At 32.1% G+C, this 15,098-nt stretch overlaps 2 protein-coding genes across 2 annotated transcripts in view; both read left to right on the forward strand.

The window, feature by feature from the left end:
• LOC134705627 (uncharacterized) overlaps positions 1 to 14,771 on the forward strand; it is a 101,523-nt gene extending 86,752 nt beyond the window's left edge. The window contains exon 26 of the mRNA XM_063564349.1: positions 10,689 to 14,771. Coding sequence (XP_063420419.1) covers positions 10,689 to 12,350 — 1,662 coding nt within the window. The 3' untranslated portion in view covers positions 12,351 to 14,771. The remainder of the gene's footprint in view (positions 1 to 10,688) is intronic.
• Positions 1 to 15,098, forward strand: part of LOC134706589 (rac GTPase-activating protein 1-like) — a 124,033-nt gene that overhangs the window by 62,801 nt on the left and 46,134 nt on the right. The window lies entirely within an intron of this gene.

Here is a 15,098-nt window from a genome sequence, read left to right on the forward strand (position 1 = left end):
GTTCAGTATATAACTTGACCACATGTTTTTTTAATATCTATAAAGATATGTATTCTGTAATTTAGTGTTAAACAAACATCTCATTGCCATTAATAATAGCGTAGCATTTCTATACATATATATCTAGGGATTGTTGATATTGATGTGTGGCTTCTTGTGGCACCTCCCCCCTTCAGTGTAGACATTTCATTTCCTGTCTTCGTAGGAAGCCATATCAATGAAATACAACCTGTGCTCAATATTAAACTAGAGGCTCTAAAGAGCCTGTGTCGCTCACCTTGGTCTATGTGCATATTAAACAAAGGACACAAATGGATTCATGACAAAATTGTATTTTGGTGATGGTGATGTGTTTGAAGTTCTTACTTTACTGAACGATTTTGCTTCTTACAATTATATCTATCATGAACTTTGCCCATTAGTAACAGAGAACTATATTTGGTAAAAATTTACATATAAATTTACCAAATTAATGAAAATTGTTAAAAATTGACTATAAAGGGCAATAACTCCTTAAAGGGTCAATTGACCATTTAGGTCATGTTGACTTATTTGTAGATCTTACTTTGCTGAACATTATTGCTGTTTACAGTTTATCGCTATCTATAATAGTATTCAAGATAACCAAAAACGGAAAAATTTCTTTAAAAATTACCAATTGGAGGGCAGCAACCCAACAACCGGTTGTCCAATTCATCTGAAAAATTCAGGGCAGATAGATATTGACTTGATTAACAATATAACTTCTTGTCAGATTTGCTCTAGATGCTTTGGTTTCATAGTTATAAGCAAAAAACTGCATTTTACCCCTATGTTCTATTTTTAGCTGTGGCGGCCATCTTGGTTGAATGGCCAGGTCATCGGACACATTTTTCAAACTAGATACCCCAAAGATGATTGTGGCCTAGTAGTTTCAGTGGAGATTTTGTAAAAGATTACTTAGATTTATGAAAAATGGTTAAAGATTGACTATAAAGGGCAATAACTCCTAAAGGGGTCAACTGACCATTTTGGTCATGTTGACTTATTTGTAGATCTTACTTTGCTGAACATTATTGCTGTTTACAATTTATCTCTATCTATAATAATATTCAAGATAATAACCAAAAACAGCAAAATTTCCTCAAAATTACCAATTCAGGGGCAGCAACCCAACAACCGATTGACCGATTCATCTGAAAATTTCAGGGCAGATAGTTCTTGACCTGATAAACATTTTTATCCATGTCAGATTTCCTCAAAATGCTTTGGTTTTTGAGTTATAAGCCAAAAACTGCATTTTACCCCTATGTTCTATTTTTAGCAGTGGCGGCCATCTTGGTTGGTTGACCAGGTCACGCCACACATTTTTTAAACTAGATACCCCAAAGATGATTGTGGCCAAGTTTGGATTAATTTGGCCAAGTAGTTTCAGAGGAGAAGATTTTTGTAAAAGATTACTTTAATTTACGAAAAATGGTTAAAAATTGACTATAAAGGGCAATAACTCCTAAACAGGTCAACTGACCATTTTGGTCATGTTGACTTATTTGTAGATCTTACTTTGCTGAACTTTATTGCTGTTTATAGTTTATCTCTATCTATAATAATATTCAAGATAATAACCAAAAACAGCAAAATTTCCTCAAAATTACCAATTCAGGGGCAGCAACCCAACAACTGATTGACCGATTCATCTGAAAATTTTAGGGCAGATAGATCTTGACCTGATAAACATTTTTATCCCATGTCAGATTTCCTCAAAATGCTTTGGTTTTTGAGTTATAAGCCAAAAACTGCATTTTACCCCTTTGTTCTATTTTTAGCCGTGGCCGCCATCTTGGTTGGTTGACCAGGTCACGCCACACATTTTTTAAACTAGATACCCCAAAGATGATTGTGGCCAAGTTTGGATTAATTTGGCCAAGTAGTTTCAGAGGAGAAGATTTTTGTAAAAGATTACTTTAATTAACGAAAAATGGTTAAAAATTGACTATAAAGGGCAATAACTCCTAAACGGGTCAACTGACCATTTTGGTCATGTTGACTTATTTGTAGATCTTACTTTGCTGAACATTATTGCTGTTTACAGTTTATCTCTAACTATAATAATATTCAAGATAATAACCAAAAACAGCAAAATTTCTTCAAAATTACCAATTCAGGGGCAGCAACCCAACAACCCATTGACCGATTCATCTGAAAATTTCAGGGCAGATAGATCTTGACCTGATAAACATTTTTACCCCATGTCAGATTTGCTCTAAATCCTTTGGTTTTTGAGTTATAAGCCAAAAACTGCATTTTACCCTTATGTTCTATTTTTAGCCGTGGCGGCCATCTTGGTTTGTTGACCGGGTCACGCCACACATTTTTTAAACTAGATACCCCAATGATGATTGTGGCCAAGTTTGGTTTGATTTGGCCCAGTAGTTTCAGAGGAGAAGATTTTTGTAAAAGTTAACGACGACGGACGACGACGACGACGGACGACGGACGACGACGACGACGGACGACGGACGACGACGGACGACGACGGACGACGGACGACGGACGCCAAGTGATGAGAAAAGCTCACTTGGCCCTTCGGGCCAGGTGAGCTAATAAAAGGACACAATCAGTTTTCCCTGTTAATTATTTGAAAAAAAGAACATTATTTATTTCAATACACTTTTATTAGTATATAATTTATATAATTATTTTATAGTTTTTAAAAATTAACCACCAACATAACTTAAATAAGTAATCCGATACAAACATATTGTGACTATTTTCAATGCATTCAAAAACTCCAGGGGTGGTGTTCTCGAAGGTATCCTAAGATTCGTCCTAAGTCATAGATAAGACCGATTTAAGGATGGACTTAGGATCGACTTTGGACACTCTTAAGTTGTGTCTCGAAGCTCTCTCAGACGAATCTTATGTTAGGACGTCCTAAACATTTCCTAAGTCGAAATTTTAAATCTTCAAAGTAATTTTTTGACAAAACATTTATTAATGACGAAATTATTTAACAAAATTGTTTACGAATTTTATAATAACATGTACAGAATTAAATGCATAATTACCAATGTAATTATATCAAAAAGGATTGTTATTTAAACTTGAAAACAATTTGTTTTGAAATGAGAATAAAATTTGTTGTGTAATCGTATCGTGAAACACGAAGTTCAAAGTTTAAAATCATGCACAATTTCTTTATATACGAGTAATGACCGATGATGCTATTCATTTCATGTTCATTTTCACGTAAAATAATGAGCAAAAAGCGAAATCCAAACATTATTACACTAGGATGAAGATAGGATGCTCTTAAGACACCTTATTGGGTGTCCTAAAGTTAGGACGAAAAATGAGATATATCATAAGTTAAGAGAGGTTCGAGAACACGACTTAGGACAAAGACTTGTCATAAGATAGACTTAGGACACGTCCTAATCCTAAGATAGCTTCCAGAACACCACCCCAGTTTAATTATTTATTGCATACATGTACATAGTGACTTTTTCACATGCATTCCAACATATTTCTGACAAATAAGTTTACTTAAACAAATTGTGACTTATTTTCCTGTGACTTTTTTTCTTGTGACTTTTTATCCTGTGACTTTTTTTCCGTTTACCGTTAAAATATAGTAGTTTTCGAGTCAGAAGTGATAATTTAATTTAGAATAAACTTTAAAGATAAAAGAAAAATATAAAACAGAAACCTTAAGAATGTTAATCTTTCAAAATATCTTTTTCGTGCATGAGTTTATTTGTTTTTTGTTTTTAGCAGTCTTAAAAAAAACTTTTATTGGGTACGTCTAAACACCGCTCAGGACCTCCTGAGTGCACTCAGGACATACAAAGTGCACTCAGGACCCTTTATAGTCATCGCATTTGCACACAGGATGTATGTATATATTCGTTACTTGCTGCTTATATAAGAATTAAATTTTGGTAGAATTTGGAATCGAACTTACATAGATATGTTAATTTTTGTAAAATAATGAGGGCACGTGTCACTGATTACACAACTACTGAGCCGTGAATTATCCAATCAACAAAATTAATTGGATTATCTTTATCGATGTTTATGAATTGTGTTGTTTGTACAATGTTGCGTTTAAAATAGTTGAGATTGTTTAATGTAGTTAGATTTAAATTATGCGTTGTGAATATATTGAAATGTATGTTTATGGAAAAAAATAAGATAACCCATTCGATGTTCTTTTTCAGTTTATTTTTCATTTTGTCGGCTAAATTTATATTTTGTATTCTGCAGTTTATGAATAAAGAAAATAAAAAAGTCTGTAAAAAGTTCTATTTTTCTTTTTCTCGCTCTACATATCAACTTAATAAACAAAAACAATGTTTACTTAATATCAAATTTTATTCTCAATAAACAATACACATAGTTAAAGAGAAGACAATTACATGTATGTACAATATTTACAATGACAATATTTACAATTTTAAAATTAGTCTAATATCTTGGCTGTGTGCGTGCTGTCCTTGGTCTTTTCCTTTGGTTAGGCTTACGAGCAAGCTTCTGGGGTTTTGGCACTTCAAAATCTGAGCACGAAGACTTAGTCGTGGTTTGGATGGATTTTGTGTCGATCAACAGTCTCCGAAATAGTCTTTCTCGCTGTTCTTGTGTTTTCGAAAACCAACATTGGTACGATACGACATGTCTTCTGTACGGACCGAAAAGTTCATAATTTCCCATTCCATACAGGGAACGCTTCAAATCGATTAGTTGTAAAAGTACAATGTCCATCAGTTTGGTTGCAAGGTCTGGAATTGGTTGTGGTTTCCACTCAACGGCTTTCTTAAATACATGATTTATGGACTCGCAATTGTTGTTTGTCCATAAACGGTCATGTTTAAGCTGCACTTTCGGCTGACGGACATAATCTTCTAGACGGTCTCGGAGATTAGAGTTGAAGTAGTTGGCAAAGGAAGAATATTTCGAGCTCAAATTATCTGCTAAATAATTGTAGTCAGAAATGTCACTGGCATTAACTAAACCTGTAGAGCCAAATATTTCTGACATTAAGTTCGACCTCTCTTTGTCATTAATGCCTATCTTGTTTTTCAAATGGTCAGTTACATTGTCCTTGATATGTTTGCTGCAGAGAAGACGCTTTATTCCTGGAAATACATCGTCAATGGCTTTAGTTAACCCAGATTCATCATCGCTACCTATACGAATGTCTAAATTTTGTACTGTTTCGGACAGCCGTGCCTTGACATGGGACAGAAATGTATGGTAGGATAAGAAGGATCCTTCCCAGTGAAGGTACATTGGTCCAACAAATATTGGGTGGTCACCAGTTTCTTTGTTTATAACCTTAATGTTTTTATATACAAAATTGGTAACAAAAACAGCCCCTAAATTAAAAGTTCTGTCAATGCCAAGTATGCGGTCTGGGTCAGTCTTTAAAAACTGCTTCATGTCTTCCATCTGATCTGAAGTATAGCATATGAAAGATGGTGGCTTGTTGTTTCCCTCAGTGTAAACTACTTCTTTAACAAAGTCTATTTTATTGACCATAGAGATGACTTCAAGGACTTCATCAGCAACATTCCCAATAGCACCTAATCGACTTTTTTTCTTTTCGTTGTGTTTTAAATTTCGAATTTGATGATTGTCACGTGGAGCATTGTCTAAATCATTGAACACAAAGTGATCCCCAAGGACGCCACATTTTGCAATAAATTTTATCTATATTTTTGAACGTTTTCAAATGAGATGATTTGAATGAAAATTTCCCAACTTTATGTAGATTTCTCATATTTCTCAACTGGCTTCAATTATTACAAACAAAACTAAAAGTTTATTTAACATTTTTTTCCAAAGCAATATATCTTCTTTGTTCTATATTTTTCAAAAGACATCTTGGTTTTGTTTGTTTGCCAAGCTTACATGTATGAGGTTAGATCCATCACTAATCACTTCTAATTATTAAAGATCAAACGACCTAATCAACATGATAATTGGTATTCAATATAATCATCGGTCATGCCTGACATATTTCATAAAAACGGCGCGTGCCGATGAAAACTCAAATAACTTCTTAAATATAAAATTGATTTTATCGAAACCAAAACTATAAAATGAAGAATTAAATTATCTATCGAATGCATACCTTCACCACCCACTTAAACATAGATTTCATGTCCTGAGTGCACTTTGTATGTCCTGAGTGCACTCAGGAGGTCCTGAGCGGTGTTTAGACGTACCGACTTTTATTACCTTTTTCCTGTTATGTCAACATTTATTGGGGGAAGTTGTATATTTATTACCCATATAACAAGCAGAGGTTTGACAATCATGCATGTCACCCGTAATTACATTTACATGTAAAAATTTCCCTTTTTGGATCCAGATTTAAAAACAGAATAAAGAGGGTTTCTCCTGTTTCTTAGCGAGTAAGCAAACATTTAGTATTTCCGACAATGTACATGCATTGTTTATATCCTACAATTTAAATCTGGCTCTTTAAGGTTTAATGTATTTAAACTCTGACTTATGTTTTTAATTATTTTGAAAGCAAATTGAAAAGTATGTCTTATCAATAACCATGATGAAATAAAAAAAATCCATAATAGAATCGTGCATTATTTGTGTATTGGATTACTTGAATTTCATCTCTATTTTGTTTACTGACACATGAAGAAATAGTTAAATTTAAATATTTTACAAAACCGTTGTCATTATCAGAGACATATATTCACATATGTGTCAGTTAGCGTCAAAACAGCTAACAAATGTGTTTATTAAGTATGTTTAAAGTATATGATGTATATTGTATCTAACCAGCCCTTCTGTATTTCACTGGTTTTTTTTTTTTATTTATTCAACAAATTTCGCTTGTCCAGGTGTCATTAACGGTGATGTCCACACCATGATTAGTTTGTTATTTGCGGCCGTCTGCAGAATGTCGCCCCTCCTCTAAAAAAGGACGGTACAAAAACTATTTTTCATATAAAATCTTGCAAACGATTGTCGTCCAATTATAACACTCGTTACATTGTTCTTTGATATAATTATTTAGAATCCGTAATAAACCTTAATTATCTGGAAAATGAGATAATGAATTATCTGACGGTATTTTTAAAATATAATCTGGCAAACGATTGTCGTCCAATCAGAACACTCGTTACATTGTTCTTTGGTATATTTAAAACTAAATTATCTGGAAAATGAGATAATGAATTATCTGAATTCAGATAATCAATTATCTGGAGATAAATTAGGATTATCTGAAAATCGTTCAGATAAACCTAGCTTTTCTTAATATTTTCAAATAAACCGGGATTTTCTCCAGATAATGAATTTTCTGTATTATCTGAGATAAACTAGGATTTTTTCGAATTTGAATTAAGCTGAGATAATCTTAGTTTATCTGAGATAAACCGGGATTATCTCAGATAAACCTAATTTATCTGAGATAATCTAAGATTAATTAATAAAAGTGGTTCAGGCGTGCCATAGATTTTGGGAGTTTTATTTTTAACAGTTTAGGAATTAGGGGCCAAAAAAGGGCCCAAATAAGCATTATTCTTGGTTTTCGCACAATAACTTTAGTTAAAGTAAATAGAAATCAATGAAATTTAAACACAATGTTTATGACCACAAAAGGAAGGTTGGTATTGATTTTGGTAGTTTCGGTCCCAACAGTTTAGGAATTAGGGGCCAAAAAGGGACCCAAATAAGCATTTTTCTTGGTTTTCGCACCATAGCGTTAGTATAAGTAAATAGAAATCTATGAAATTTAAACACAAGGTTTATGACTATAAAAGGAAGGTTGGTATTGATTTTGGAAGTTTTGGTCCCAACAGTTAAGGAAAAAGGGGCCCAAAGGGTCCAAAATTAAACTTTGTTTGATTTCATCAAAATTGAATAATTAGGGTTCTTTAATATGCCGAATCTAACTGTGTATGTAGATTCTTAATTTTTGGTCCCGTTTTCAAATTGGTCTACATTAAGGTCCAAAGGGTCCAAAATTAAACTTAGTTTGATTTTAACAAAAATTGAAACCTTGGGGTTCTTTGATATGCTGAATCTAAAAATGTACTTAGATTTTTGATTATTGGCCCAGTTTTCAAGTTGGCCCAAATCAGGGTCCAAAATTAAACATTGTTTGATTTCATCAAAAATTTAATAATTGGGGTTCTTTGATATGCCAAATCTAACTGTGTATATAGATTCTTAATTTTTGGTCCAGTTTTCAAATTGGTCTAAATTAAAGTGCAAAGGGTCCAAAATTAAACTAAGTTTGATTTTAACAAAAATTAAATTCTTGGGCCTCTTTGATATGCTGAATCTAAACATGTACTTAGATTTTTGATTATGGGCCCAGTTTTCAAGTTGGTCCAAATCAGGATCTAAAATTATTATATTAAGTATTGTGCAATAGCAAGTCTTTTCAATTGCACAGTATTGTCCAATGGCAAGAAATATCTAATTTCACAATATTGTGAAATAGCAAATTTTTTTTTTATTAAGAGTTATCTTTCTTTGTCCAGTATAGTAAGCAAGAAACATCTGCAAGATTTTTTTTTAATTGGAGTTATCTTTCTTTGTCCAGAATCAACTTAAATCTTTGTTATATACAATATACAATGTATATTCACTTTTTACTACCAACTGATAAATTTAAATAATCTTTACCATTCAGTGATAACAAGCAGTTTTTTTACATCATGTATTTAAATGAGTAGTAATTGTTGCAAACTCCATTAGAATATTTTAATTGAAATTAGTTTTGGAATAAGGGAAAGGGGGATGTGAATAAAAAATTGGGTTAAATTTTTCTCATTTGAAATTTCATAAATAAAAAGAAAATTTCTTCAAACATTTTTTTGAGAGGATTAATATTCAACAGCATAGTGAATTGCTCTAAGAGAAAACAAAAATTTTAAGTTCATTTGAATACATTCATTCTGTGTCAGAAACCTATGCTGTGTCAACTATTTAATCACAATCCAAATTTAGAGCGGAATCCAGCTTGAATGTTGTGTCCATACTTGCCCCAACCGTTCAGGGTTCAACCTCTGCGGTCGTATAAAGCTACGCCCTGCGGAGCATCTGGTTGTTTTTAAAATTTATTCTGTGTACATTATTGAAAGTAACTTGACAAGATGTTTGAGGTCCATCACCTGTTAGTGATTGTAGGCATCAGTTCTGTTTGTCTTTTATTTTTGTTGGTTTGCAAACTCATAATTCTTATTTAATATAAATATGACCCAAAGGGTACCAGAAAAAAACAAACTCATTTTGTTCTGTTCTGAAATAACAGAATACAAATATTCCCTTCCATTGATAAATGTTTGTGGATTTTTCAGAATCAAGCTGTGAGTATTGTACATGATATCCTGTCGCTACATATATTATTGAGCTTATGAAATTGTCGGGGGTTGATGCAAAATGAACACTAAAATTGCTTGATATTTATTATCCAATACTAACAATATTTCTGTACTCTGGAGATTATTAGCTTGGCATGAAAACTTAGGACAAAATATCAATGGAACAAAATTACTACTGGTAGATAATTCACAACTTCAGGAGAGGAAAAAATAGAATTTAAAAGATGTTTTACATATAAAAAGCCATCACAACTTTGAAGAATTCGATAAATGCAAATTTATTTATGTTAATCTTAGTCTTAATGAATTTAATAAATTAAGTGACTATTTTTTGTGATTTGCTTATTGAAATTTGTAGGAGATGAACTGTATTTCTGACAAAAAGAAAATAATCTACGTGGTTTTGCTTACCTGACCAACCCTTTTAATTTTTTTTATCATTTTGGAATAAACAACATTAAAGTCGAACTGCTTTTCTGATTCAAACCTGTAAAAAATTATCCAAAAAAATAGAATTATTTCCTTACCTACCAATCCTAATTTTTTTCAGCATGTTAGCACACAACAAAGTGAAGTGAACATTCTTAAGATTCTTTCAATGCCTGTCTAGATTTGTTTATGATAAATGTATACTCCAATATTGAATTAACAAAATGATGGAATGTATATTACAATCTTTCCTTACATTAGAGTTGTAACCACTGGTTGAAGGACATTAAAGTTGGCACTATTTTTACTTCCAAATGTTTGATATTAAAAAGAAAATTTCTTGTCTCGTGCATACAGCAACCCAACACCATAAACAATGCCGAGAAGAGACATTATATATGTAACAGAGGTCAACTAACTGTAACAGTTTAAACAAGAGTTGAATATTAGAAAGACTACCAAAAATGTGGAATCAATGCCAAATATTTAAAGTTGAAAAAACTCTCTTAAGAGTTATAAAAAAAAACCCACACTTTTGAGGCTCCTTACTTTAGACATTCTTAATATATTTAAGGGTTAATCTTGTTTTGGAGGGTTGATTACCACAAAGTACAACCAATAAATAGTGTCTTCACTCAATCTATTTGGTAGTAGAATGTGTGTCAAACAAAAATTACTTTGAAATATAGTCTGTCTCACTTGGATATTCATGCAAATTTTGGATTAATATTGATACACGATACTCACATAAAGACCAAACATTTAATGAGATAACTTATAATTTTGCTCATGAAGGAGTTTGTTATGGTATAAAGTTGCATAGCAATATCCTCAACGAAATTAACAATTGTAGTTTTTATAGAATGGATTATTTTAGTAATCTTCCAAATTCACTGATACATGATATTTAATCAATTTCAGGCTGCAGATGCTTCAAGAGAAAGAAAAAAGAAGATTATTACTCAGCAGGAAGCATTAAAATTTGGAAAATCATTAGAAAAAGCAACAAAGGCATTAAAATCTGCTGCTGAGAAAGAATATGCTACTAAGCCAAAATCTAAAGTTGACACAGGTTGTGCTAGTAAAGGACATTGTGAAGGTCAGGACTCTAAGCCAGACCCCTCATGTGTCGTCAAACCTCAATCTACCTCACAAACTCCATTAACAACGAAATTCTCTGTTCCACTGACTAGTTCTACAACGGAAAAAATAGTTCTGTCTAGTTCAACTAAAGGAAGTGATGGAGCTACTCAGCGAAAACAAATTGATGAAAAAATAGTAAGAACTACAAGTGATACAAAGGTACCGCCTTCTTCATTATCTTCTACTGAAGAAGAAAATATTAAAAGGTCAGCTGCTAAATTGTCCATTCAGAAAAATGCAGCACGAGCAGCTTTCTTTAGTTCTCTTACAACACCCCCTACTTCACCATCAGAGGAAAAAAGGGGGGTATCTCCTGATTCAAGAGATTCACCAACTCGAACGACAATGGACTACACAGTTCGTATTTCGCCATGTCGTTCAACTGTTTCAGGAGCTACGAAGTATATTGTAAAGGATAGTACTAACATCAAAAGTAGTTCATCAGCAACACGTCCTACAGCAAAAGTTTCATTTTCATCACCATCGTCATCATCATCATCGAGTGATTCTAGTCCTTCACCAAATTCGCCTATTTTAGTAAGTGCTAGAGCTTCAAATATTCCTAGGTTTTCTGCTAGGCCAGAAACTGAATCTCGAGAAAAATTTACATATCAAAAAGAGGCAACTGTGCAAAAACCTTCAATTTTAAAAAGTTCTGGTACAAGAAGTGACCAAAACAAATCAAAGGAGGTCACATTGGCAGGAAGTGAGAAAAATATTTCTTTTGAAGATAAACTAGGAGAAAATTCAAGATCAAGTGAATCAATTCTTAAAAGTAGTGATCAAGAAAAATCGAAGGAAATTTCTCCCTCAAAAGTACAAACAGTGCCAAGATCTCAGTCAGAAACAGTATCAAGTCCATCAAATAAACCTGATGTTCGACCAAAGAAAATCCCTCCTCCGCCTCCTCCTAGACGGAGTAGTAAACTTGTTAGGAGTGGCCCTGGACTGATGTCTCCAGTTGGTCAGGATGAAAGTAAATCTGACATTCATGATTCAATCATCGTAGCGGGAAATAACGATGGTACAGTGAAATCTGCAACTACTTGTACTTCTACACCAAAACCTGCTATTCCTCAGAAACCTTCTAGAATTACTCGCGATCGAATATTATCTGATCAGTCTAAACAGGCAACAGAAAAAAATACAAATTTAAACGGTGCAGCCATTAAACCTAAATCATTTGTTGATGTGAAAAAAGATTCCGATGAGTTAGGACATGAAGATCGTGAAGGCAGCATAGATAGCAGTGCTAGTTCTAGTAGTAGTGAGTCACAACAAAGTGTTGTAGAAAAAGACAGATCTACAGCTACAACACCAAACGGGGGACCCTCAACCAGGAAACCGAAACCTCCACCACCCGTTAGAAAATCTAGTCTAGCTGATAGTTTTGAAGAAAAATCAAACAGTGGTAAAACTGATGATGTAAATAAAAGTTAATGATTGTAATTAGTATTACATTAAATTCAGGGCTTTGTTGAAAATATTTGTTTATATACAAAGGCTTAAAACAGAGTGTCAGCATATATTGTCATATTATTTTCTTTAAATACTCTTACAGAATTTTCTGTATAATTTGCCATGTATTGCTTTCACATAAGCTTTTTCCTAAAAGTGGTTCAGAATTCTGATTTTCCCCTTATTTTAAATGTGACTAAATTGATTCAAAATATAGAACACTTTCAAAAGCTTAAAATAGAGTAGCTTTAATTTATCAATTTTTTGTTGTTGCTATTGTTATTTTAAGTTTGCTGGAAAATTTTTGTAGATATTAGTGAAGAATTGACTTAAGGAATTAATGGTTGTTTAAGTATGGTATCTCTTACAATGTCTGTCTGTCTGTCAACATCTTTGATTAAGTAGGTCAATACTGAACAGATAAAAAAAGTTATCAATTTATCAAAATAATGAATTGGATATACAGTATTTGGTGTATAAGTTTTAATTTCCTGGCAAATAAAATCTGTATCTATATTTTGTATGGATTTAGACAATGGATGAAGTTAAAGGTCAATCAGCAATAGCAGTATTCTGAGCTAATGTCTAAATTTCGAAATCTTTGTTAAAATCAATTATTGTTCGATGTTTTTTTTTGGACAGCCAAAATAGAAAATTTAGTACCATTAGCTGTTTTGAAGATGAAAATATGCAAGGGCATTCCTTATCAGCTACTGTTTTTATCATACTGCCTTAGGTATAGCTATACATGAACATCTAGCATTTTCATAGACTTATAACAGAACAAATAGATATCATGCATCCATCTTGTCGATATATTTAATGTTCATATGCTGTGCATTTATATCATATTTTAACATTTCACACTACAAGGAAAGGTATTAATGTTTTTACTTTTGATACATGTTATGTTTATTAAAGGTGCTTATTTTGTGTAACTGGCATGTTATATATTTCTATTTTTTCTTGTTATGAAACCAGAAGGGTTGTGAACTATTTATTTATACACAAAAGTTAGTGCAATATTGACTATTGGGTTGTTTCCCCTTGTCATATACATAATGTTAAATGTACCTTATTGAAAAAAGGAAGACATAGACTGTTGTAGGTGAAAATTCACTCAATTTTTTCAATTTCATTGTTTTTTGTATAAAATGTAATCCACTTCTGTGGATTGATGAAAACTTTTGTTTTTTGTGGATATATATGATTTTATAGTAAATTTGCAATTCCTTGAATATTTGAATTTGTGGTTTTCCTGTACCCTAAAAAAAATGATATCCAACAAATAATGAATCCACAGTAATCTTTAGATTTAAACAAATCACTTATTACAAAATAAGCTACATAAAATTGAAAGTATTTACTATAACTTTAACATTGTGATCAGTCATGCTAATTTACTCAGTATCTTTTTTGTTCCTTGGCTGTTATGCTAAAAGGAATACATTAACAAAGTAAAAGGTACTGAAAGGGAATTCTTTGGTCCTGTAATTTTACTGTATGAATTATTTGTTGGAAAACATTCTCTGGTTGTTTGTCTCTATTTTAAATGCTTTTTAAGAATATTTGACTATATTTGCTTAATTTTAGCTGAAAAACTAATTTCAGAAATGTTATGGCTTAAAAATTAACATGGGTTGCTAATTATTTATTTTTAGCATGTATGTTAATAGGGAAATATTATAAACAGAAATAGAAATATTTTATAACACTGCTTATACAATTTTTTTCCATCTTTATACATGAAGCTATAAAACTAAAATAGTAATTTGTTCTGATGAAACTATGGCCCTAAGACTTACAAAAATCATGGAATTTTACTACTTGTGGAATGATTCCTTATTGTCTTTTTAAATTATCTTAAAATGTTGAGCAATTTTTTGTGTATGTTGTGTAATGCTGCATTTGTTCTTCTTTTGAGAAGTATGGTCCTTGCTCTATCTTGTCATATTTCTGTGGCATTCTTTTTTATTTAATTTTTTATTGGTAAGGATATGTTCCAAGTAATTTAGAAATATTGAAATCAAGGAGTTAACATGACTTTATCATTATTTGTCTGATTTAAGCTTTTATGTTTCGATTTTTTTTCGAAATTTACATATGCTATCTCAAACGAATTGTTCTTAAAAGTGTTATTATATTTTATGAGATATTACAATAACAGGTTCACATGCCATGCTTGAGGTGGATTACTATGAATATCAATATGTCTTACATAGTGCTTCTGGTAAAAAATACAAAAGAATGGGAATTTAAACAAATATTATTAAAAAATTAAATCATGACACTAAGTATCTCTGCATTTTAAGGAGATTATATTATTGATATTGAAATTGTATCATGATGATGTCAGTTCTAATAATGATTATGTACTTGCAGAATATGAAATTGTTGAAAGCATTTATGTGTTGTTGTTTTTTAGCTCACCTGTCCCGAAGGGACAAGTGAGCTTATGCCATCACTTGGCGTCCGTCGTCGTACGTCGTCTGTCGTCGTCCGTTGTCGTACGTTGTCGTCCGTTGTCGTCGTATTTATTTCAAGAATCTTCTCCTCTGAAACTACTGGGCCAAATACTTTCAAACTTTAACTGAATGTTCCTTAGGGTATCTTATTTATAAATTGTATCCGAAGTTTTGATCTATCAACAAACATGGTCACCATTGCTAAAAATAGAACATAGGGGTCAAATGCAGTTTTTGGCTTATAACTCAAAAACCAAAGCATTTA

This window comes from Mytilus trossulus, chromosome 2 (assembly GCF_036588685.1).
Source record: "Mytilus trossulus isolate FHL-02 chromosome 2, PNRI_Mtr1.1.1.hap1, whole genome shotgun sequence".
NCBI lineage: Eukaryota > Metazoa > Mollusca > Bivalvia > Mytilida > Mytilidae > Mytilus > Mytilus trossulus.